This window comes from Stomoxys calcitrans, chromosome 1 (assembly GCF_963082655.1).
Source record: "Stomoxys calcitrans chromosome 1, idStoCalc2.1, whole genome shotgun sequence".
NCBI classification, from domain to species: domain Eukaryota; kingdom Metazoa; phylum Arthropoda; class Insecta; order Diptera; family Muscidae; genus Stomoxys; species Stomoxys calcitrans.
In genome coordinates this window covers 129,786,871-129,812,591 of record NC_081552.1, presented here as the reverse complement: position 1 = coordinate 129,812,591, position 25,721 = coordinate 129,786,871, and the positions used below count along the sequence as shown (strand labels likewise).

Below are 25,721 nucleotides of genomic sequence, written 5' to 3'. Positions count from 1 at the left end.
TAATTGTAGTTTCCTTCAAGATACTTTTATTTAGTCACTCATTCCGTTTGTAACAGCTCGAAATATTGATTTGCGACTCCACAAAGTACATATACTCTTGATCGTCTCGACACTCTCAATAGATCTAACCATACCCGTCCGTCCGTCGGTGTCGGTATAGCGGATTAACCAGGAAGAGAGACAGAATAAACCACATGCCAAGGAACCGATGGATAAATTGTAAGTCCCATGACGGAAATACGTGAAGAAAGTGGCACAGCGCACGCCACAGGGGGCATTTTGTCGCCGCTCCTATGGGTGACCACTATAAATTACCTATTACGGGACGGATTTGAACCCGACTGAGGAGGGATTTGAACCCGTCTGCTACCACAGACGATGTTATAATACTTCTAAGCGGTAAAGATCCAAATCATCTATGCAGAAGGGCCGAAAGTGTCGGGCAGATGTCATACGACTGGGCTAGACCCAATAGTCTCAATGCTAACCCAGAGAAGACTGAAATTGCCTGTTCATAAGGAAGACGAATGTCGGCCAATTTGACGCACCATGTTTCATCAATAGAACGATTTCTATATCCGACATGGTCAAATACTTAGGAGTACTCTTGGACAGGAAACTCAATTGGAAGTGTCACATTCAGGAGCGTACTGAGAACGCTCAAGTTGCCATTGGTCTCAAAATTGGATATCAAATTCGTTTTCTAATTTCAAATACCTTTCATTTAAACCCCTTGTTGCAAAAGTCTGCAGATATGTCCCTTTTAGGGTATGGGCCCTAAAAACTATCAATATCGAGATCCACTCCCTTTAGACCCTAAATTGTCATGGTGAGCAAATACATCCTATTTGGGCGGTGTTATACGGGTGGGACGTCCCCTAGGCTGTTGGTCCCGAATATTGATATCAGATTCGTGGTCTACTCCCATCAGATTGGTGGTCTACTCGAGGGATGGGGCGGCCGTTAAATGACTTGGCCCTGAAATTATATAGCAGACTCTTGTTCAGCTCTAAAATGCTTCTTATTACAGCCCCATATTGGAATGGTCAGCAAATACGTCCTATATGGGTGGCCCCATACTCACATTTTCCCGAATATTGATATCAGATTCGTGCTTAACTCGCAAATACATTTCATTTGAGCCCCATATTGCTATTGTAGTAAATTTGTTCTCTTAGGGGGTTGTTTTTGGACAGGGCGGTCCCCCATACACTTGGTCCCACATTTGGATATCAAATTCGTGTTCTACTCTAAAATACCTTTTATTTGAGCCTCATATTGCCATGATCAGTAAAAAGTCCTGTTTGGGGGGTGCACCTCCCTAGGTAAATGCAAATTTTGCCCATGAACATTCCAATAAGGATCAGGGGCAAACTTCTTACATATCAATGAGTGCAGTCCGATTCAATTTTAAGCTCAATGATAAGGGACCTCCTTTTTATAGCCGAGTCCGAACGGCGTGCCGCAGTGTGACACCACTTTGGAGAGAAGTTTTACATGGTATATTACCTCACAAATGTTGCCAGCATTAGGAGGGGAAACCACCGCTGACATGCGGACATGCTAACCTCTGCGCTACGGTGGCCTTCACCTCCCAGGGTAGCACACAAAATTTCGCTTAAATCGCACCACCCATCACCGAGATCTGGCGTTTCTGAAAATTAGGATAAGGGGGAGGGTCCGCCCCACCAATTTCAGTTTTTGAGTTGTTATAAACAAACCAAATTTCGCTTAAATCGACCCACTCATCTCCGAGATCTGATATTTTTGAAAATAGGGTAAAGGGAGGGTGCGACCATTAGAGTTTGGATGTTAGATCTACTTTATTCTCTTGGTTCTGGTAGTGGATTAGAGTTGCAAAAGCCTTTGCCCCGAAAGTGGATATTACATATTGCTATAGTCGGTATATATGCATGGTTTAGGGGAAGTTTAGGAGGTGAGATGTCCCTGAAACACTTGGCCATAAAACAAATACCAGATGTAAGTCCCTTTTTGCCCTAATCCACAAATATGTCCAGTTTGAGGGGTATGTAAGGTGGGGCGGCCACCCACGCACATAGCCCTGAAAAAATAATCAGCATCGTGATCAACTCTCATATTTCTTTTTTTTGAGCCCCAATTGCCATTGGTTTAGGGGGAGTTTATACGGTGAGATGACCCCCAAACACTTGGCCTCAAAATTGGATATCAAACTCGTTTTCTACTATCAAATACCTATTATTTGTGACCCTAATGGCTATAGTAGGCAAACATGGCCGTTTTGAAGGGAGTTTTGGGAGCGGGTACTGAAATAACATCAGCATCGGGCTACGGGTCTCGTACAGATCCACACCAATTATTATTTTGTTGTAGTTTTTATACCCACCACCGAAGGATGGGGGTATATTCATTTTGTCATTCCGTTTGCAACACATCGAAATATCCATTTCCGACCCTATAAAGTATATATATTCTTGATCAGCGTAAAAATCTAAGACGATCTAGACATGTCCGTCCGTCTGTCCGTCGGTCTGTGAAATCACACTACTGTCTTTAAAAATAGAGATATTGAGCTGAAATTTTGCACAAATTCTTTTTTTGTCCATAAGCAGGTTAAGTTCGAAGATGGGCTATATCGGACTATCTTCTTATAGCCCCCATATCGACCGATCCTACACAATTTTGGTGAAATTTGGGACAGTGAATTGTGTTAGGCCCTTTGACATCTTTCGTTAATTTGGTCCAGATCGGTGCAGATTTGGATATAGCTGCCATATAGACCGATCCTCCGATTTTGGGTCTAAGGCCCATGAAAGCCACATTAATTATTCGATTTTGTTGAAATTTGGGACAGTGAGTTGTGTTAGGCTCTTCGACATCCTTCGTTAATTTAGCTCAGATCGGTTCAGATTTGGATATAGCTGCCCTATAGACCGGCCGAACTTAACGCCTTTTTACTTGTTTTTATCTAAATTTAAAATCATATTTCAAAGCTACCATTTGGGATGCCACTTTTTTAAAGATCCAATTTGAGGATAAAAAGTGTACTAACAATGACCTTTGATTGGTGCCCAAAGACCTTTGATCAGTGTCCAAAGACCTTCATATATTATTTTTAATTCTATTTTTGGGTAGGATCGGGGGAGGTGGTTGCCCTCAGACACATCCTTTCATTTGAGTACAATATATTCTCGGTCGTCCTACATGATAGTTTGGTGTTGTTTTTATTGGGAAGAGAGGGTCGCTCGCCCCGACAATAAGACCCAAAAGACAATTTATTTGAGTCCTTTACTGTCGCGATATACATATCCTGCTGAACGGCACGACGGCTGGACGTGACCCAGATTCTTCTGTTGCTCTCGCTAAGATTCGAACCCAGGCATTCAGCGTCATAGGCGTACATGCAAACCTCTGCGCTACGGTGGCCTCTACGGACATAGACCTTTTTTTTTTAATTCACATATTATCCCGCTCGATCTACACTCCTATTGAAGGGTATTTGGTGCGGGGGCCGGTCCCAGACTCTATCCCAAATATGATACCCATATTGTCCCAATACTAGACAGAGAATTATTACTACACATATACTTATTGGGTTGCCCAAAAAGTAATTGCGGATTTTTTAAAAGAAAGTAAATGCATTTTTATAAAACTTAGAATGAAGTTTAATCAAATATACTTTTTTTACACTTTTTTCTAAAGCAAGCTAAAAGTAACAGCTGATAACTGACAGAAGAAAGAATGCAATTACAGAGTCACAAGCTGTGAAAAAATTTGTCAGCGCCGACTATATGAAAAATCCGCAATTACTTTTTGGGCAACCCAATATATCTTCTCGACAGAAAAGAGAACATCAACTTACATGCAGTAGTGGAAAAATGGAAGTTTTTATGCAGCTTCATGATCATCTTTGCATGATAAATTTTGTCGAAAGCCTTTTCAAGGTCAATTGACAATAGCACACAACACCCACCATCGCTAACTATGCTTCTGATGTTGTCAGTTAAGCCAACAATAAGCGACGTAGTGCTGCGATTTCGTCTAAACCCACATTGTCTATCATGCGAGAAGCGAGTTTAATTGTAAATGCATGCTCAACCATCTTCGATAATGCCGACATAATAGAAACCGGCCTCATGTCATTAGTATGACAACTCTTCGGTATAGGCATAAATTTCGCCACCTTCCAGTCTTTAGGAAACATTGAAGTAGTAATTAACGTATTAACAATATGAAGGACATGATCACCAAATCGACTAATCGCCAAATGCAAAAATTTTAAGTTAAACCCTCTCATAGCCTAACGCGTTAGACTTTATCATGCTAAAAGCCTCCAACATTTCGAGAAGTGAAACAGTATGGAAAGAAAATCCACAATCAACACCTCCAAGGAATACATCAAACATCTAAATTATCACGGGATTGATAGGACAAAAAAACGATTGTTAATCCAGTCCACGTTGTCACATTGAAACTTTCTTGCACAGTTATCATTAACACCATTTTTATATAAAATTTACCAAAACATCTTTTGACGACTTCCCAACAAAGAGATTTTTGTGAACTAGTCGTTTTACTCGTTTGATTAATCTCTGCGCCGTGTTTCGGCACCTGCAAAACGTCTTCCAGTTACACAACGATACGTCTTAAAGGTTGTAGTTGTTGTTGTAGCAGTTTATTGTGTTCTATCATTCGTCTGGTTGATTCTGTTGAGTGTCAAAAGATCCAGGAACTCTGCGACTAAGATGGGGTGCGTCGACAGGGATCTGGGTCTGAGTCGAGTGGGTCTGGCCGGGCAGTTAAACAGGTGACGTTTATCGTGCGGTCCCTGGTTACAATCGGGACATACATCTTGCACGTCGGCATCAATCCTAGCTCTGAAGAAATTGAGGCGGCTGCATCTGCCGGAACGTAATTGAGCCAGAACCACTCTGGTTTGCCGGGGGAGGTCGATTTCTTCAGGTGTAATGGGTGGCGGTCGTTCTACAAGGACTACATTCACCCGGTAGCCAATTACCGCATCTGCTACCGTGACTGCATGAATGTTGTTTAGACCTGCTAGATATACCGCTTGATCTTGAGGTTCTCTCTTGTAGCGCTGAACCTCACGCTCTAGATCATGTAGATCTACCTTAAGGCTTCTGGGCGGTGGATGTCAATCCACAAGATGATGATTTGGACGGTTTCTGCGATAAAAGCCCAAAAAGTATTGCTTAGACAGCATGTATTTAGTTATGTCTTCGCACTGGTAGGATCTTTGTCTCCTGATGGAGGTGGTCCACATGAGAACTGAGGAGACAGCCCGTCGCAGTTCGGAGGGCGGCATTCTGACAGATCTGAATATTATTCCATTGCGTGTCACAAAGTTGACGAGACAACACAGGCGCTGCATAACTTACCACGAACCGGCCAATTGCTTTGTACGTGGTCAACAAGGTTTGTTTGTCTGCACCCCAAGTGCTGCCAGCAAGTGACTGGAGGACCTTGTTTCTACTTTTGACTTTATCGCAGATTGCTGTGGCATGTGGGAAGAATGTGTAAGAGCCGTCAAATGTGACGCCAAGTATTTTGGGACAATTGATGGTCGGAATCAATTCCCCATCGACCATCACAGTCAGCTCAGAATTCACCTCACGCGTATTTGTAGTGAACAATGTGGCTGAAGATTTGGTGGCGGATATCTTCAGATTTCTTGCAGCGAAATATGAGGTAGACGTTCAACCTATCGCAGATGTCATCAATGGGTGGGGAGCCTGATGCCATGATCGTACAATCGTCCGTATATGATACGATTTCTATGCCGTCAGGAGTGGCTGGAATGGAGGATAGGTAGAGGTTAAACAGTGCCGGAGATATCACCCCAACTTGGGGAACTCCCTGTTTCACTCTACGGTGCTTCGACTTCTTATCCCTAAATTCCACAAATGACTGGCGACGCCACAGATGATTAGCGACCCATCGTTTCAGGCCTGGCTGGAGGGACATGTTGGCGATGTCCTCAAATAATTTGGCATGGCTGACCGTGTCGAATGCCTTCGATAGGTCCAGTGCCACGAGGACCATCCTATCACAAGGCCTGGGCTGATTGAAGCCACGGCAAATGTGTGCGGTGATGGCATGCAAAGCAGTTGTTGTGCTATGCAGTTTTCGAAATCCATGTTGATGTTCGGCGAATGGAAATTCTCCTACGAGGCTCGGAAGGAGTAATGCCTCAAGCGTCTTAGCCACTGGTGAGAGAAGGGAGATCGGTCTGTACGACTCTCCCAAACTCGGGTCTTTAGTAGCGGGATCACTCTTCCCATTATCCAGACATCGGGAACTATAAGAGTGTTCAAAGACAGGTTTAGGACAGTGGTAAGGTAATGTCTCTTAGTGAATTTAATGTCTCTGGTGACTTAAACCAATAATCCTTGTCAATACTACAAACATTTCTTTAAACAGGAACAACAGAATGTATTTGATGAAGATTAAATTTAAGAACAGACAATTGAGTATCAATATCAGAAGTAAAATACAATCCATTAAAACAATATTGGCTTACAATTTCATGGATTTCCAAGGACAGAAAAATAAATACATGGTCAGGTAAACCTGAACATGAGAAGTGGTTAGAAATTCTTAACAAATGTGGGCAATAATAAATCTAACAGCGAGGTCGAACTATGTGCACCATCATAGTGGGTAGGAATAGAATTGTGTAAAATGCTAAGATTTAATCTAGCACACATATTTCTTATGTATATCAAACAAGTTATTATTGAAGTCACCCATAATAATGGCATTATTATACTTGACTACTACATCAGAAATTAATTCCTCCATGACAGCCAAATGCCCGTGAGGCAAGTAGACTACAACAACTAACATACAATTTCCATTGACAATCAATTCACAAAATATGAGCTCTACAACGCCAAAAGCATTACTTTTACAAATAACTTTATGTTTAATATTTGGAGAAACATACTAGGCCACACCACCACCCCCTGAATCAAGGCGAGCATTCCTGTGGCAAATACAGTCAGACACCTGTATTGCTTTCGTTGAAATAGAGGTATTCAGCCATGTTTCAATTACTCCAAAAACATCTAAATAGTTAGCCTTCATTATGCTTCTTATCTCCTGGACCAATTTAAAGCTTGCCAGATTGATATGACCAATGTTAAAATTCCTCTTAAAATTGCATAGCTCAGGTGATTAGACACTCTAATCACTAATAACATCACCTAAATTAGTCAATAAACTCATAATAATTAACAACGACATCAAATAAGATCCTAGAAAAAACATTAATATATCATTATAAAAGTAAGGCTAAGTATCACTATCCACCAACTCCAACCAGCATATCAACACATTCATTTGAACCATGCTCTCTTTCAGTGTAATCGTTGTGTAAAATTGGGCCTAATGGACGATCTCCATTTACTAATTTATATTTCCGTAAGCTCCAATAATTTCCTGCAAATATACATCAATTTCGATGCTGTGTGATTTAAATGATTATTCAAATATATTCGACTTCTATGTGAGTCGCCAATAACATCACCCAACCATAGTGGATCGCGCCTGTGATAATTCGCCATTATGCGATCTCTAATATATGCGGAATTCAGTTTAACCAGCACTGCTTTTCTCTTGGAAAAGTAGCAACAGTGCTGAATATTATCAGAACACAATTGAATGTCGCACATCTCAATTGTTTTAACGACTGGATCTCTCAAATGCTTAATTCCATCAGGCAGACCTCTAATTACAATGTTTGACCTGTTCGGTCGTCTTTGGAGAGCATTAACTTGATTGTCCAAGTCTTGTTTGACCACAGCAGTGCAGTTTTGCACAGTGCCTTCCATTTCATCGATTTTATTTTCAACTTCAAGTTGCATAGCTTTGATAACATAATCCATCTTACCAGCATGACCCTCTATTTGCTTTTGCATTTCCAACTTGTATGCATCAAATTGCTTCTCCTTGTTTGCAATAAAAGTTTCAAAATGCAAGCGTATACCATCAAAATTACTCGGTCCTTGATTAACTCTATTATTTTCGACCGTCTCAACCAAAAAGTTCAACAATTGCCGATTCTTTATTTATACAAGTAGGGCAATTAAACTGAAACATCTTGCATTTCCTATTTTTGTATAGGAAAGTATGTTGATCTTTGGTAAAGTTAACACATTCAATGTGTTAAAACAACTCACAGCAATTGGCTATTTTTTACAGCGTTACTACAAGTAGGGCAGGAAAACATTTTCTCTTGCTATAACATGGCTCTCAATGGTACAAAACAACAAAAGCCTTTATGATTCAAACAATCTCAGGGATAAATCATAAGTGACTGCATAAAATAAAGATGATGGTCAAAAGACATGGGATAACTGCAGTACAACAATAACATTGAAGCTGGAGCACTTATCACTTTAAAATGTTAACAGCATTGGCTTACAACAACACACACAGCAACAGGCGCAGTTCCAATAAAGACAATGGAACAAAGCAAAATTGAATTTTACAGCCTCACAGCAATCGTGCGCAAAGCAGCATGCCAGTATAATCCCAGCTGTCCTCTAAAGCAGTTACAAATTTCGGCGGCAACAGTTGTCTTCTTCTGAATCAACAAACAAACTCATGCTTTGTTGCTGTTTAAAGTTTATTTGAATCATCACTTATAAAGGGTGATTTTTTTGAGGTTAGGATTTTCATGCATTAGTATTTGACAGATCACGTGGGATTTCAGACATGGTGTCAAAGAGAAAGATGCTCAGTATGCTTTGACATTTCATCATGAATAGACTTACTAACGAGCAACGCTTGCAAATCATTGAATTTTATTACCAAAATCAGTGTTCGGTTCGAAATGTGTTCATTCACCGTAACGTTGCGTCCAACAGCATCTTTGAAAAAATACGGTCCAATGATTCCACCAGCGTACAAACCACACCAAACAGTGCATTCTTCGGGATGCATGGGCAGTTCTTGAACGGCTTCTGGTTGCTCTTCACTCCAAATGCGGCAATTTTGCTTATTTACGTAGCCATTCAACCAGAAATGAGCCTCATCGCTGAACAAAATTTGTCAAAATTTGAACACATTTCGAACCGAACACTGATTTTGGTAATAAAATTCAATGATTTGCAAGCGTTGCTCGTTAGTAAGTCTATTCATGATGAAATGTCAAAGCATACTGAGCATCTTTCTCTTTGACACCATGTCTGAAATCCCACGTGATCTGTCAAATACTAATGCATGAAAATCCTAACCTCAAAAAAATCACCCTTTATTTATGGATTTTCAAACGTACGCGCCAAGCACCAATAATTTACAAAATTGTAATGTGTGTTTAACTACGTTAAGACTTTTCATTTATGATTTGAATTAATTTTAATGGGATCGATGAAAACATTTTAGCTATCCATTTCAGTGACGTCAATCAATCAATCAATGTCAATAATACTGCAATAATTTTGTCATTTGTTAACCAATCTTCAATCCTCACAAAATTTGGCTCTAACGTTTGCTTTATGCCTCATATAGATTCGTAGTTTTATCAGAATATGTTTGGATTTAGATATAGCTCCCGTTTATATTTTTGTCCGATTTTAACAAATACTGCAATATTTTGGTGATTTTCTAACTGATCCTCACGAATTTAAAAAAGAAAGTTTCTCAAAGGACTCTTCTTATCGTGGATAAATTTTTTAATACAAATCGGTTCAGATTTAGGTATAGCTGCTTTATATATGTATCTCCCGATATTCATTTTTAGGGCCTTTGCACACGCGTTTATCAACAAGCGTATGAATCATTTTGCATGGCAATTTCCTCTATGACTCCTCATATTTGTACTGGTTTTGGTCTACATTCAATATCTCGAATTAAAGCAAGTTTTAATTTTGTATAAGCCTGCATTACCCAATGGTGGTGTAGGTTATCAAAGGGTCGGCTTTGCCCGACTTTAGCCCATCCTAACATGTTAATTATGAAAAAACAGGAATGTGAAATTTTCACTATAAAAAAGAAACATTTTTTTTATACTGAGAGAGAAAGTTGTGATAAAATTTATTAAACAGCCTAAAATTTAAATAAACGTTTTCCACACAAAATTTCAATGCTTTTTTACACAATAATATGGTTGAAAAGTTTTCTAACCAAAGGCGATACGCGTCCCATAGTGGTTGGTGTGTGCTGCCATCTTTGGCTTTCCTTTTCCATTTGCATCTCCGATCATTGAGCTCGTCTCGAAAGAGAAACAAACAAAAATTTTAAAATTTAATGACCTCCGGCAGAGCCCGGCCGGGATTCGAACCTGAGCACACGGAGCGGCGGCGAGAGCCGTTGCCGTTGTCTAGCGTTTGAAGCCATCAATACAACTTCCCACAGATGCACAAAATCATGTGTAGTACGGAAGAAGTGTAATTTGCCACAGAAAGAATGTCTGTCATTACACAAAAATACATGCATTGGGAAAAAGTACAGCTAATAGACAGGGTTGTCGAGCGTGGTTAATATGGTAATTGTACCATAGATGCGTTTTCGCTATTAATACGATTCAAATACAACATACCAATGCACGGCCCTTGAAGCCATCACACCTAATATTGTTGAAAAGTATTCTAACCAAAAAATTGTAATTAAATTTCTTCTTAAGATAAAATACTAATTAAATTTTTTCTTAAGACAAAAAGTTAATAAAATTTTTTACGAAATTTCTCCTTAAGAAAATTTTTTTTTGTTTTTTTAAATTTCAATGACATTTAATGAAAAATTATTGAAAATTATTTAAAGATAACACAAAACTTTGATTAGACAACACAAATCTCTAAGAAAAATTTACCTCCTCCCTCCCGGCACGGGATAACTGTGAGCACCACACAGGCTGGAACATTAAGGTCCGATCTATGTGATGTTCATTGCTATCACAAGAAGCTTAGTTGCGAACTACCAGGTTGCGGATAGTGGAATGCTCCATATGGCGTAGCTGCAACGCAGTCGCGGACAGTAAGGAGTATCGAGTGGAGAAGTGAGAGGCCGGGCGGCAACGGCTCTTGCACAAATACTGAGTGCCTATGATCAGCGTTGCCACTACAGAAAATTTTCCGCCCGAAATTTTTCAAAAACCTACCAAATTCCTTTCCAGCCGACAAAATTTTAAAATAAATAAAAATACACGCAATCTTTTTGTAACAATTATTAAATACTAGCCGAACCGAGCACGCTTCGCTTTACCTCTCTAATGTCTTTTTAGTTTGGGGACACATCGCCCTAAATGTGGATATCGAATTCGTGGCACTATAGCCCAAGCCCGCCTTTGATGCTGAACGCGTACTTTCGAATCCTGGCGAGAACGTCGAAAAAGAATTAAAGCGGTGGTTATCTCCTCTTAATGCTGGCGAAATTTGCGAGGTACCAAGCCATGCATATTCATGTTAATTCTCCCCAATAAGGTGTCGCACTGCGGTACCCCGTTCGGTATTGGCTATAAAAAAGGTCCCTTCTCATTGAGTTTAAGCTTGAATCGGAGAGCACTCATTGATGTGTGAGAAGTTTGCCACTGCTCGGTTCATGGGCAAAATTTTACTCTACTCGCAAATGTCTTTCTTTTGAGTCCCATATTACCACTCTGGTAAATATTTCCAGTTTACGGGGTATTTCGGGGGGTGGGGTGGCCACCCAGACACTTGGCCCTTAAAGTAAGTATAAACTTCGTACTCCACAACAAATACATTTTATATGAGCCCCATATTGGCATGATCGGTAAATAAGTTCTGTTTGAGTGTGGAGTCGACCCCAGGGTCTTTGTCCCAAATATGAGTACCAATTTCATACTCTAATACCAAATAGCTTTTATTTAAGTCACATATTGCAATGGTCGGTAAATACGTCCGATTAGGAAGGTATTATGGGTTGTGGCGACCCCCAAACACATGACTCTTCAATTGGATATAAATTTCCTTTTTTTTCTCAAGCCTTTCATTTGAGCCCCATATTGTTGGGATTGGTCTATATATCCATTTGCCGGGTTTTGGGTGGCCCCCGAGGCACCCGACCCCAACAATAGAAACCATGTTTTGTTTCAGGAGACTGTAAAAGTGCAAAAAAAACTTCGAACGAATCGCATTACCAATCTTCGAGATTTGGGTTTTTCAAAATTAGGGTAATGGGAAGTGCTTTTTAGGGGAGGGATGGCACCCAGACACTTCGACTCAAATATCGGTATTAAAATAGATATCAAATTCGTTCGTTACTCCTAAATACCGTTGATTTGAGCTCCATATTGCCATAGTCGGTTCGGTTCAGCCGTTTTAGAGTCTACGGAACAAACAAACGAACCTAGCCCTATATAGTCATAAATGGTTAATATGCCCATTTGGGGCATTTTCGGTACTTCAATCTGTTGTTGTTGTAGCAGTGTGTTGTACACTGAGGCGGCAGCCCTTGCCGATGAAGGACTTCATCGGGTCAATCCGGTACGTACAACCGGCTGCCATGGGATTGCACTTCAATCTGTATTTTTTTTTTTTATGCCAGATTCGTAATCTACTACCGAATATCTTTCATTTCATATGAACGTTCAATTTGTCTACTTGGAGGAGTTTTGGAGTTAGGGTGGCTTCCTGGGTACTTATGATACTCGGTGTGACAAGGCGACAACGTTTCCGGTCACGAGTTTGCTCACATATGGAGCTTGACGAGGATCGCCACCTCCACATACAAATGTAGTTACAACAACAACAAAACCTACAATTTGCTGTTTCTGTTTCCGTATCTTTCACTGAAAATTATTTCCTAATTTCATGAAATTCTTTTCGGAAAATTAATTTTCACATATATTCCGCACATTTCTGGAAAAATATACTTCGGTTGATGCCAACCCATTCAGCCGAAACAAAACAAACGAACAACAAAAATTTATTTTAATGTGAACTAATTGCTACGACTGTAATATATCTCATGGAGGAACCATAAAACTAGGTTCCTCCATGAGGAGGCGGATATTAATCCGCCTCTAAGTCAGGAATTCCGTGCTACTTACAAAAGCGTTGCCCGGCTTTCGCGGCCAACAGGCACCGGTGCTTACGTGGAGACCTCAGTTTACGTGTTCGTCCTCTCCGTCATGGGAGAGGTATATCCGGGAGTGCCCTCTCCGCACGCTTCTTGTCCGTGCCGGGATTGAAAAGATCCCCGGACCCTGGTTCTGTTCGGTTTGCCAGAACCGCCTCCATCGTCGTTCGGTGTCGGTGAGGTTTAACCGGTGAATGGAGTGGGTACATTTTCGATCTTGCTCTGGCCTTACGTCACTACGGGAGTATAGTCACATTTAAAATGTTGCAAGGTGCTGTGCGAACATAACCAGCAGTGGGTCACAAGCGCCATCGTCGTCGCCTTCTACGTCCTCGTTGTTGTGTCCTATTCTTATGAGTGTCAAGATCCAGGAACTCTGCGACTAAGATGGGGTGCGTCCAGAGGGAACTGGGTCTGAGTCGAGTGAGTCTGGCTGGGCAGTTAAATAGGTGACGTGTGTCGGCTGCATCAGTCGGAACGTAATTGAGCCAGAACTTCTCTGGTTTGCCGGCAGGCGGTCTTCTCCAAGGACTGCATTCACCCGGTAGCTATTTACCGCAACCGCTACTGTGTCTGTTTGAATGTTGTTTAGACCCGCTTAATCTAGAGATTCTCTCTTGTAGAGCTGAACCACACGCTCATGTAGATCTACCTTAAGGCTTCTGAGTGGTGAAGACCTATCCACAAGATGAAGATTTGGATGCTCTCTGCGATTACAACCCAGAAAGTATTGCTTAGACAGCTTGTTGTTATGTCTTCGAACTGGTAGGATATTTGCCTCCTGATGGAGGAGGTCCACGTGAGAACTGAGAAGATGGCCCGTCGCAGTTCGAAAGACGGCAGTCTGACACCCCAAGTGCTGCCGGCAAGACTTGAGGACCTTGTTTCTACTTTTGACTTTATCGCAAATTGCTGCGGCATGTGGGGAGAATGTGTAAGAGCTATCAAATGTGACGCCAAGTATTTTGGGGCACTTGATGGTCGGAATCATTTCTCCATCGACCACCACATTCAGCTCAATATTCACCTCACGCGTATCTGTTGTGAACAATGAACCTCGCCTTGGAAACTCCCTGTTTCACTCTACGGTGTTTTGATATTTTAACTCAAAATTCCAAAAACGACTGGCGACCACACAGATAATTCGCGACACACGCTGCCGGTTTAACTGCCCAGCCAGAATAAGAACCAATCCCATGGCACCCGGATGTACGTACCGGATTGACCCGATGGATTCCGGTACGGCAACGGCTGCCGTCTCAGTTTACAACACACTGCTACAACAGGCGATAGCGCTTCATGCTCCGAACCGAATAAAATAAGAATGTTGTCCGGCAAGGACTTGGTTTTTGAGATAAAGGCCTTTAAAGTTTTAAATATAAAAGCGAGTATGGGCCGATTTGAACGAAACAAAGCGCATCCTGTGGATTTTTTAATAGCCTTTTCAACGAAGTACAAAGTAGAAAAATATATTTAAACCTCTTCGGGCAGCAATAAAAATTAAATTTTTTTTTTAAATACTAAATTAAATTTTTTAATAAATACTATTTTACAAAAAAACTTCCCAATTGTGTTATTCTAAATTACGACGTGATATAATAGCCAAGATCTCAAGCTTTCATTTAAGGTTTAGAACTTCAAATTATCCCACCAAAAACCAAAGATGCAGTTCATAAACTTTATAGGACCTAATGATACATATATTCGAATGCCATATCCAATTCTTGGCCATAAAATTACATAGACAAATTGAACTCAACAATTAAAGTTTCTCATGAATTGAATAATATTTCAGATAAAAAAACCCATTTTTATTCAAAAAATTGTTAGATTTCTTAAAAAAATAAACTGTATTTAGACACATTGGCCGGACTTAAGGGTTTCTCCTCACTCATAGGTTATAACAGTAAAAAAACACTTAAATTAAAAAAAAAAAAAACACTAAAAAAATAAACTGTATATAAGCAAATTTTATAGCCGCTCCTATGGGTGACCACCATAAATAACCTATAAGGGATGCTGACTGAGGAGACAGTCTAAGGGGTAAGGATCCGAACGATTTATGCAGAAAGGCCGAAAGGGCCTTGCATATGGCATATGACTGGGCTAGACCCAGAGGTCTCAATGTTAACCCAGAGAAGACTAATCTATGCCTTTTCACGAGGAAGACGAAGGTGGTCCAATTTAATGCACCACGTTTCCTCAATAAGACGATTTCGATATCTGACAAGGCAAAATACTTAGGTGTGATCTTGGACAGGAAACTGAATTGGAAATGTCACATTCAGGAGCGTACTGAGAAGGCTCACAGATGTTGGGCACAAGAATGGGGCCTGAATCAGAGGATAATCCACTGGCTCTACAGGAGCCTCAGTAGTTTGGTGAACTGCTATGGAGAAAAAGTGCAACATAAGGACCATACAACAGGTTCAGAGAACATGTTGTCATAGGCGGATCGACGCAGTCCGAGTTTAGGGAGTGGGCGACGAATGCGCGTGCAACATTATGGAACAACGGTCGGTATGACGGCGAAAATCCTATGGGGGGATCCAAATCGTGAGAAAACGAGGCTATTACTGAAATGAAGTAAGAAGGAGGTTAATATAGCTATTGGTATCATAACGGGACACATAGGACTACGAGCTCACTTATGTAAAATCGGTGCGGCAATTGATAGCATGTGTAGGGCATGCGAGGAAGCTGATGAGACGTTGGATCATTTCCTTTGTCATTTCCCGGCTTTCGAGTTTAACAGACACCTGCACTTAGGTGGAGACATAATACCAGACAAGAACCAACTTGGGGCAGTAATATTGAAAACAATTAAAGATTTTGTAAGTAGCATCGGCACAACAAGCCGATTACTGAATAGGGGTATGTCCATAGTGGCATGGGTCAGATTAATATCTACACCCCCTTTTCAACTTAACCTAACCTAACCTAGGCAAATTGGACTAAAATTCATGAATTCAATAGTGATTTAGATAAAAATTCCCCTTTTTATTCTAAATTAGGGAAAATTTGCGGGCCTTCGGCTGGGCTTTAACTTTTCTCCTCTCTCATATACAAAACAAGTAAATTTTTCTCTAAAATATTTTTTTTGTACATAGTATGCAAAACTAAAATTTTACATACCAAATGAAAGGCCTGGAAAAGGGCTTAACATTGGAATGGGAAATCTGGTAATATGTGTCACTTTTTCAGATATAACAAAACAATTAAAAAAATAAGTTCAAAAATTTAGTTTTTTGTCTATAACTTTTTTTAATATTTTATGCACGAAAATTTAGTATAACTCATCCGAAAGATCTTAAAAATAACTTTACGATGATGCATTTTATCAAAAACACAAGACCCATTAACAACAAAATATATCAATTTCACGGAGATCGGTGAGGGGCTCGTAAACTGCATTTAAACCCAACACTTTCCACATGTAATAATTATTTATTGTAATCAACTTCAATAAATGATCAACATTTTACTAAGTGGGCAAAATATAGAAACATCTTTTTATTTCTACCACGAACGTGTTACATGAACCAAGCAAGTTAGCCACGCACACGTCACTACCCTAAGGTAAGAGATTGTATAACAAAATCAGTATTCAGTATGCATACAAGACAAGACAAGACAAGAAAAATGGTATTAGTCGCACAGTATAGCAAAGTTCGAAGGTAAATACTGAATTCAAGTCTGCACAAAGATGAATTGCAAATAGAATTGTTACGCGTGCACTTAACTTACCTCGCTCTTCCTGGAACCGACTTTAATCGGCTTGTTATCACCGGTCATCTTTGGCACTAAGTATTATATTATGAATTGTGTAGCAGTGCCAGTGAATTATGTATAATCCGATTGGTAACTTGCCCAAAACAAGTCTTTTTGCGTGCGTTTCAACTAATTAACTCCTCACCATCCAACAATTTTGACAGATCAATTTAGGGATCTAAAAGTCGACTTTCGATTTATCGAATTTTTTGTAAAAATGTCAAATCCGACTTTTATAGACTAAAAAAGTCGATTTTGAAGTCAAATACCCGACTCTTTCTCTCAGGGTCTGTGGAAATCTGGGTGGATTTACGAAGGGAATGTCCATGGTACAATTAAGAGGTAGAGTCATTAGTAATGGGTGATTTTCACACACAAATGTGAATGCTCGGGTCATACTGAAATTCATGTATGTTGTAGTAATTTCAACCAAAACCCACCCCTTCGTAATTAATAAATACAAAAACAATTTAAAAAGAGACAAATGCAGCATTTATTTGTAAAAATAATAAGATTTTTTAGTATTTTCACTGTCATAAGTTATATAAGCACAACTTTCCAAAAGCCTTTGTCAGCATCTTCCATTTCTATGTTACGAGGCCCCTATTTGCGGCCAAAAATGATTTGGGCACCGGCTAGATTTCGTCGCCTTATCAGGGGAGGTCCCATCCCATCATCTTTCGCCCCGGGGTCGTATCAATAAATAAAAATGTTCTAACAAACTAGACAACACTAACACACAAGCACAGATTTCTTCCTAAGTGGGAGGTAGATGGAAACCTCCAGTCGCCCTGCCCTACCATGGTCATGTGGACATCCCCTTCTTCAAACATGATCCCTGTATCCCGCTCAAGCCACCACACCTACCTCACGTTGACACCCCCCTTATATCCACAATTTAGCACAACATATTTCTTTTTTTTAAACAAGTCACAACATCATAAATTTTATTTAAAATATAAAGGCCTAAAACTAACGCAATTCGTATTAAGATTCCTGTCTTTCTTTTATCAAAATCATCAACAATAAACTGACAGTACTGAGTTTTAACTAAATTATAGCATTAAATCAATTAACTTAATCTTCTAATTTTTAACTTTCTTGTTACATGAAACGAACACTGAACACTAGAACTTGCAAAGAAGGATAATCAAATTAATATAAATAAAAACGGTTAAGCCTGGCCTACCTAAGGGAGCTCTCTTAGAAGGGACACACTGTTGGGAATAGACACCCTACAAACGCGTACTCATGAACGTTTTGCAAATTCTATCACATAAAAACAAGTAAAAAAAACGTAAGCTAAAACTTAGGATATATGAAAAAAATATAAAAAAATGGTCAATAAATAATAATGTAAGAAATAAATATGATGGTAAAAATAAAGTAGAAGGTAGTTAAAAAAAATCAAAATATAATAATCATGTCAATATCCACATACAAAAAAAAAGGTAATGAAAAGTTTGATTACTATTGCATTATAACCCCAAGGTTTTAATCTTTCGGTATCATCTATTTCGGGAGGAGAATAAAACGTTTCGTCATCAGTCGAATTCGCCTTTTCAAAGTAAAGGTTAGTATGTGTGCGTGACTTCATATAATTTCAAATTCAAAGTCGTTGGAGGTGTTCAACTGGTGGTACCTTTTGCCATCACCAAAACAAAAGTGTACGGCCGAATACAAGCAAAGATTCCGCTTTCCAGAGATAACTGGGATAGTTCCCCTAATTTGGATAGCCTGATGGCAACAATTGTGCACCTCTGGATTAACGTTGACCACCGATTTTTCATCCAACCAAACCTCTCGGTCTGGACAACAACGGACGGAATTCCCTCTCTCGCCCTCTTTTGGGCACAATAAACTAAAAAGCGGCCTACCTTTATAACCACCAGATGAAACGGTGGCGTTTGCGGTAATCACCGTTCAATGTGTGTTTCTGAATCGGGGGGAATTCACTTTAGCCTTAACCCAGCCACTTGCACCAACAAAAATTTCGCCTCCTCTCGTCCAGGAGGCTTTATCTGCAAATAACAGGGTTTAAAACACCTTTCGGTCATAGAAATATAACCTAAAAACTCACTTTATCTTATTTGGTATCTTTATTTATTTCTCACAGTCTCGATTAAAACAGCAAAACGACTTATGTCGACACACAAAACACCCACTGGAATTTTCTAAACAAAAAAAACGTCTCCTTAATGACCGCTGCCCAAGATTTTGTTAACTTAACAAAACACTAACCTCTTCCTTATTATTACTTTGCAATTCAAATTTAAATACACATCTCTCAGATATAATGTCATGCACTTTTCTTTTCAACTGACGCCAAAATGCCTAATTAACCCTCTTTTATTACTTTGTTCTCACTCAATCATAAAAATTAGCCATCTTGAGTTAATAGCCATATTGATTTTATGCATTAACTCCGGTTTTAGAACATTTGTAACCCAATAGCTAACATTTAAATTCTCTTAAATCTTTTCGTTTGGAGCGGCTACTTTATGTGAATGAAAACCGCTTTATCGTCGTATAGCCGCCCAACAACAATCTCACCCAGTGTAGTAATTCGCCATATGCAATGGCAAATAACATACGCAATGGCAACTCTACGCGTCAGCTGGGCGAAACCCATCTGTTTACTTCGTGGCTCTTGGTAGAAGGCCATAAGGTAATATCGTTCCATCATTTCTCCGCAATTATTTATTAATATTCCTTTCTTCCTCTATTTTCAGGTACCGGGAAACATGCTACGGTGGCCTGCCTGATGCCGTGATTGCAGGTTTATGAAACCCATCCTCTTGGGTATGGATGTATTTCATAAATCCTGACAATCACTTGCATCAGGTCTGCAATCTCTCGGCAGGTTCCCCCTCGCAGAGCTGGGGTTAGCCATCGGGCCACATATAAAAAAGGCAGCCCCAGTTCTCCAACGTTTGCCCGGGGAAGCCGCCGTGAAATAAACACCGCTTCCCCCAGCCTGTAAGAATGGGATCCAGTAATTGACCATTCCAACGAGGGACAATAAGAACAACTGAAAACACAAAAAAAACTTGCGCATGGCAGACCACACGTTCACATTGCTGTCGCTGGTCTGCCGAACGGTGTGCCCAAGTTAATCCCAACTCCTCCTGTCGCAGGAAGGCACTAGGAGTGGGGAGTGTGACGTGGAAGTCGGCCGCCACGCAGACGTAAAGGCCTCTTTATAGGGGACATCCACGCCAATTTTTTTTTTCCTCTGGCACGTGGTATACTAGGGTGTCCCGCAACAAAACTCCTGGCCTGACAAGAGATTCGCCGGCAGGGCTGGTGTGCGGGAAAATCAGAAGTGGTATCGAAGAGTTATAGTGCAACGTGGGGAACTCCCACACCCTGAATCAAAGCCGGGTATCATGAATAAAGTCAGGGAAGTACCGAAGTCGCTCACTTGTCCCAAGGTCACTTTACCCTCTAGTATTTCGTTATAGGTTTTGGCTGATCCTAGCACTACATTTGCATATGATAAGAAGTTCGGAAAGTTTGGGGTAAGGATTGGCATAAAAAAATTAAAGTCAATGAATTGAATTAGGATCGCGAAAACAAATCGGGGTATAATTACTAACGTAGTTGTATAATTACAAAAAATGTATAATTACGGAAAAAAGGTGTATAATTAAAAACGAATTGTATAATCACGAAAATTTGTAAAAGTCGGACAAAACAAACGTATAAAGGAAGAAATAATCGACTAGAATAATCAGGTACTCAATTTATGTACACAGATGTCTTTTAATATTGCACTATAGGTTTATATAAAAGTAATATTAGGACGAATACAACATAAAATCAAAATTTGTCAATCTTTAAAGCTATTTGTATTCTTAACCTAATATCACAGTTTGTAGTCATCAATACTAAACCTATATTGCACTATATTTGAATATCTTTAACATGATACGTACCTAACGTCTTGCCTTGTAATGTTTCAAGTTCATACATGTTATTGCCGACAGGTCTAACGATTCGACACTTCAAAAACTTCTTACAAAATTTGGCATTACGATCTTTAGCAAAATCAGACGAAACAGTATTACGGCGATATACTTCTTGACCGGGTAGGAATCTAACGACGCGTGCTCGTTTATTATACCTCTCAGAACTTCTTTCATATGCCTCATGCATTTTCCTTTTCACCTTCTCTCTGATCATTTCCAATTTATCCGGTCGCTGTAAATCAGATATCTCATGATCGGACATGGATAGCAATTTCCGTGCCAACTTATAGTCCGTGCCATTAGAATACATCTCGTAACCGAATAATGAAAAGAAAGGGGTTGCTCCAGTTGCCGAATGGACTGATGTTCTAAGAGCGCACTCGATCTCCGATAAGTAGAGATCCCAATCTCGATGGTCTTCATTCAAATATGTCCTTATGGCCGATATGACAGACTGATTTACACGTTCGGAAGCATTGGATTGGGGTGAGTACACTGCGGTTCTCATATGCGTTATTTTATAAGCAGATATCATATCTTGAAAACTTTTGGATATGAATTGAGCACCATTATCGCTGTGGATCACCTCCGGTACACCAAATTTATGAAAAATTTCACTTATTAAAAATCGAATAACATTGGCAGCAGTAGCATCACGCATAGCCTTCAAGAAAGTGAATTTGGTGAAGTGATCCACAACGATAAAGATGTACGCATTACCATTCTTCGATCGCGGGTACTTCCCCAAGAAATCAATATAAAGCTTTTGAAATGGCCTATCCGTAATCACTTCTTGTCCAATACTGGGTCTCAAATTCTGATTACAGGGCTTCGTCTCCTTACAGACCTGACAATTCTTGACAAATCGTTTAACTTGGCTCGCCATATGTGGCCAATAGAAAAACCTTCTGACTCTTTCTAGCGTCTTCGTGACTCCACCATGAGCGGTTGTTAGAGTATTATGGGCTTTTTCAATAATAGCATGGGCAATACCGGACGGGATCCATAACTTCCACTTACATTCCTGTTCCAGTTCCTGGTCAAAAATGGTTCTCTTATAAACGTATCCATCATCAATTTTCAAATCTGGAAGTTTATCCTTGTTTTCGGTTATGGTCTTTATGAGGTCGAGGTATTCCTCGCTTTCGAATTCTGTTGTCTCAAAATCAAGAAGTTCTTCTGATATCTCTTCAATCATGATATCTTGGGGCGCCCTGGACAACATATCCGCAACAACATTATCTGAACCCTTTCTATGTTCGATCTCAAAATCAAATGGTTGGAGTTGGAGTGACCAGCGCGCCAGTCGACCACTAAGATCCTTTAGGGTCATCAACCATTTAAGACTGGCGTGGTCAGTTATGACGGTGAATGGCATCATCTCCACATAGGGTCTAAATTTCTTGATAGCCATCACCGCCGCTAGGCACTCCTTCTCCGTTACGCTATAATTCCGTTGGCATGCGTTCAATTTCTGCGAATAGAACGCTATAGGGTGCTCCTCCTTCTGGTCATTCAATTGATAGAGAACGGCGCCGATACCATACTCCGATGCATCGCATTGTATAAAAAATCTTTTCGAAAAGTCAGGGTGGCGCAAAACTGGTGCAGACGTCAAAGCCTTCTTTAAACTCTCAAATGCCTCAATGGCCTTTCCAGTCATTTCAAACTTCTTTGCCTTCTTGAGAGTGTCGGTTAACGGTGCTGATATTGAAGCAAAGTCCTTAATAAACCGTCTGTACCAGCCCGCCGTACCCAAAAAGCTCCTGACTTCCCTGGGGCTTCTCGGTATCTTGATCATCCGAATCGCTTGTACCTTATCGGGGTTCGTCTTAAGCATGCCATTTCCAATTATAAAACCTAGATACTTGAGCTCCTGGAAACAGAATTGAGACTTTTTTAACCCAATTGTTAAATTAGCCTCTTTAAGACACATAGCTACTTCCTCCAACAGTCTTAAATGCTCATTGAAATCGCTAGAAATTATCAATAAATCGTCCAAGTATATAAAAACATTTTCCTTGAGGCGCTGTGGAATAACTCGGTCCATAAGCCTACACAAGCGTTGGGCCGCGTTACATAAACCGAATGGCATCACTCTGAACTGGTATAGAGGACGTCCAGGCACCGTAAACGCTGTGTATGGCTTACTTTCCTCGTCAAGTTCAATTTGCCAAAAGGCATACTTTAGATCCACACTGCTTATATAATATGTCTCATCGATTCGGCTTAGAATGCCATCAATATTTTGAAGGGGATATGCGTCCTTCACAGTTAATTTATTTAATTTCCGGGCGTCTAAGCAAAATCGATTTTTTCCAGGTTTCCTTACAATAGTGGTCCTGTTGCTCCAAGGACTGTTGCTCTCCTCAATAACCTTCAGACGGAGCATAGTATCTACCTCATCATAAACAAGAGCCTGTACCGCTGGAGACATGGGATAATATCTATCCTTAAATGGTGCAGCACCCTCAATCAATTGAATTGAATGTTTTTCCAGGCTGGTCTGACCAAGGCCCTTTTCCTCAAAGGTATCGAACTTAGCTACTACCTCCTTCAATCGTTCGTTCTGATCATCACTCAATACATGGGGATTCAGTTTATACACCTCTCCCTCCTCTATCAAATCCCTTTGGACCTTATCGATGTCGATTTGAGCGACTTTAATAATATCCGGAGCCAGCCGAAATAGTTTCCAGAAATCAATTCCGAGATATAACTCCTGATCCAAATCTGGGCATAGATAAAGTTCAAGTTCATGTTTTTCCTCTTTATATAGGATTTCTAATTTAATCTTTCCTAGTACTCTGTACTCTTTTCCACCGGCAGTTCGAACATTCGAAAACAATTTCTTTATGTCCAAGCTTAATTTCTCTATGAACTCTCGGCAACCCTTCCCTAATACACTGACTGAGGCGCCGGAATCTAAAAGGCCTTTAAGTTTAATGCCTTGAACCTCCACCTCTGCGTAAGGTCTGGGGTCCATATTTTGACTTACATGTTTGATTGACTCTAATACATTCTTGAAAATCTTTCTTTTTTTCTCAAATTTTACGCGCACTTTGGGCGGGTTTCTTTTATTCGCAGTTACAGAATCCAATTCAAATATGCGTGATCTAATCTCGTTATAATTTTTCTCTCGAGTTTCTAGTGGTATATAATGTCTTAATTCAGGTTTAAAATTTAATTCATTTGCTTTAAAAATGTTATTTATTATTTCATTCTTATTTCTATTTTTAGATAATGATGCTATTTCTCTGATCTGGGGGAATTCAGGATTGGACGTGGCCCCCCGGCATACTCCACGCCCTGATTCAGGTTTCCCTGTTTACAGGACGGGCATTTGGGAGAAATAGTCCCAGGTTTTCCACAACGGTAGCAAAACAAATTTCTTTCTGTGGAGTCGCAGTTTCTGAAAGTGTGGCCTTGTTTCTGGCAATTCCAACATAATAAAGTTGGTTTCGTTTTTCGGATGAACTGTATGGCGGATACTTCCTCACATTTAGAAGATTCGTGGTCACATTCGGATGAACCTTCCGCGTATATTTCGCTGACCTGACGAATTGGACGAGATGGAAGTACAGGTCTTATTTCCCTTCTTGGAAAATTCTTCTCCGCTTCATTGCACTCTATTCTCAGCTGTTCAACGGACGAAACTTGAATGGGGTAAATAATTCTCGCTACACTCTCTTTAACATTTTTCTTTAATATCTTCATCATATCATATTCGGATATAGGTTGGACTAACTTAGCCCTAATCTGGCCCATAATATGGAAAAATGTATCAATAGACTCATTTGGTTGTTGTTTACGCTGAGCTAATTCTGTCACTATTTCAAAATTGGATCTGGTGGATTGATATTGGCTTAACAAACTATGCTTCAAACTGGGCCAATCCGAAAACTTATTCGTTTTCAGGGATAGCCAATACCATGACTCGGCTGGACCGGATACTATTAAAGAAAAATCCCTTAATATCTCTGCCCATGGAATATGGTACTGTCCCTGAAAGTATTCAAGACGATACACGAACTCTTCAACGGAAATACCCCCTGAAATGCCATCAAACCTTAGTCCCAACTTGTCTATTCGCACATGCTTATTTTCCCTCAGTGTATCATTCGGAAAATGACTACATACTGAACCTGCCACAGAATTGCCATTGGTTGGGCGGTTGCCATTATTTCCTGTTTCTGGTGCAGACAAATTGTCCAAGCCCCCTAAGCCAGAATTAGATGCCGGTGAACTGGGTACATTCCGATTCAAGGTAAGTTCAGTTAACCTTTTTACAGCCTCTGATAACTGTCCTATTGTATTCTTCAAACCACCTAATTCATTCTGGATCATACAAACATTGTTTTCGAGGGCTCTTTGTTGCCTAAGGACCTCTACATTACCATTTCCTGGCGGTTCAGACCTGGCCCCTCCAATCGGTGTCCCACCAGCTGATGGACCCGATGTATTGTTGTTGCCTGTCCCCGATCTTATTGTCCCAGACAAATCGGTGATTTGGCTTGTACTAGCCTGGTTTCCAACAGACATATCGGTAACGTATCTACTTCTTTTCTCTTCACTTTCTATAAATGAATTATTTGCATCAAAACTTTCAGGAATTTTTCTCTTTTTCGCCTGGGATCGAGTCTGAATGCTCATAACCTTTCTCTAATTGGACAATAATTTTAACGCCTATATTAAATTATTAGTTTATTTAGAGTATTTATTTTTCTCTTATCTAGAACACATATATTATATTCGGGGGTTTTACGTGAGTAGTGGTGGGTACGGGTTATATTATTGACTCTCTTTCGAGCACCAGTCTGAAATCTGGGAAATCAAAATTAAAACAAAACAAAAAATTTTTTTTTTTTTTTCCGTGCTTTCGACACCAATATCTTGCAAATGATGCCAATTTCATACCTATTTGCCTGATACAACGGA

General features: G+C 40.0%; 1 protein-coding gene and 1 long non-coding RNA gene across 3 annotated transcripts in view; both read right to left on the bottom strand.

The window, feature by feature from the left end:
* LOC106093435 (porphobilinogen deaminase) overlaps positions 1 to 17,018 on the bottom strand; it is a 29,133-nt gene extending 12,115 nt beyond the window's left edge. The window contains exon 1 of one of the 2 annotated variants that reach the window (XM_013260486.2): positions 16,789 to 17,018. Coding sequence is in view for 1 of the 2 variants with exons in the window: in XM_059360090.1 (XP_059216073.1) it covers positions 16,789 to 16,836 (48 nt within the window). In the remaining variant the exon portion in view is untranslated. The remainder of the gene's footprint in view (positions 1 to 16,788) is intronic. The other variant, XM_059360090.1, reaches the window with a different exon arrangement.
* Positions 17,019 to 18,649: 1,631 nt separating this feature from the next.
* Positions 18,650 to 19,301, bottom strand: LOC131998501 (uncharacterized). Its single transcript, XR_009398744.1, has 3 exons — positions 19,054 to 19,301; positions 18,893 to 18,986; positions 18,650 to 18,833 (listed from the first exon to the last, which is right to left on the bottom strand). It is a non-coding gene; the product is annotated as an uncharacterized LOC131998501 (long non-coding RNA).
* Between the last annotated feature and the right edge of the window lie 6,420 nt (positions 19,302 to 25,721).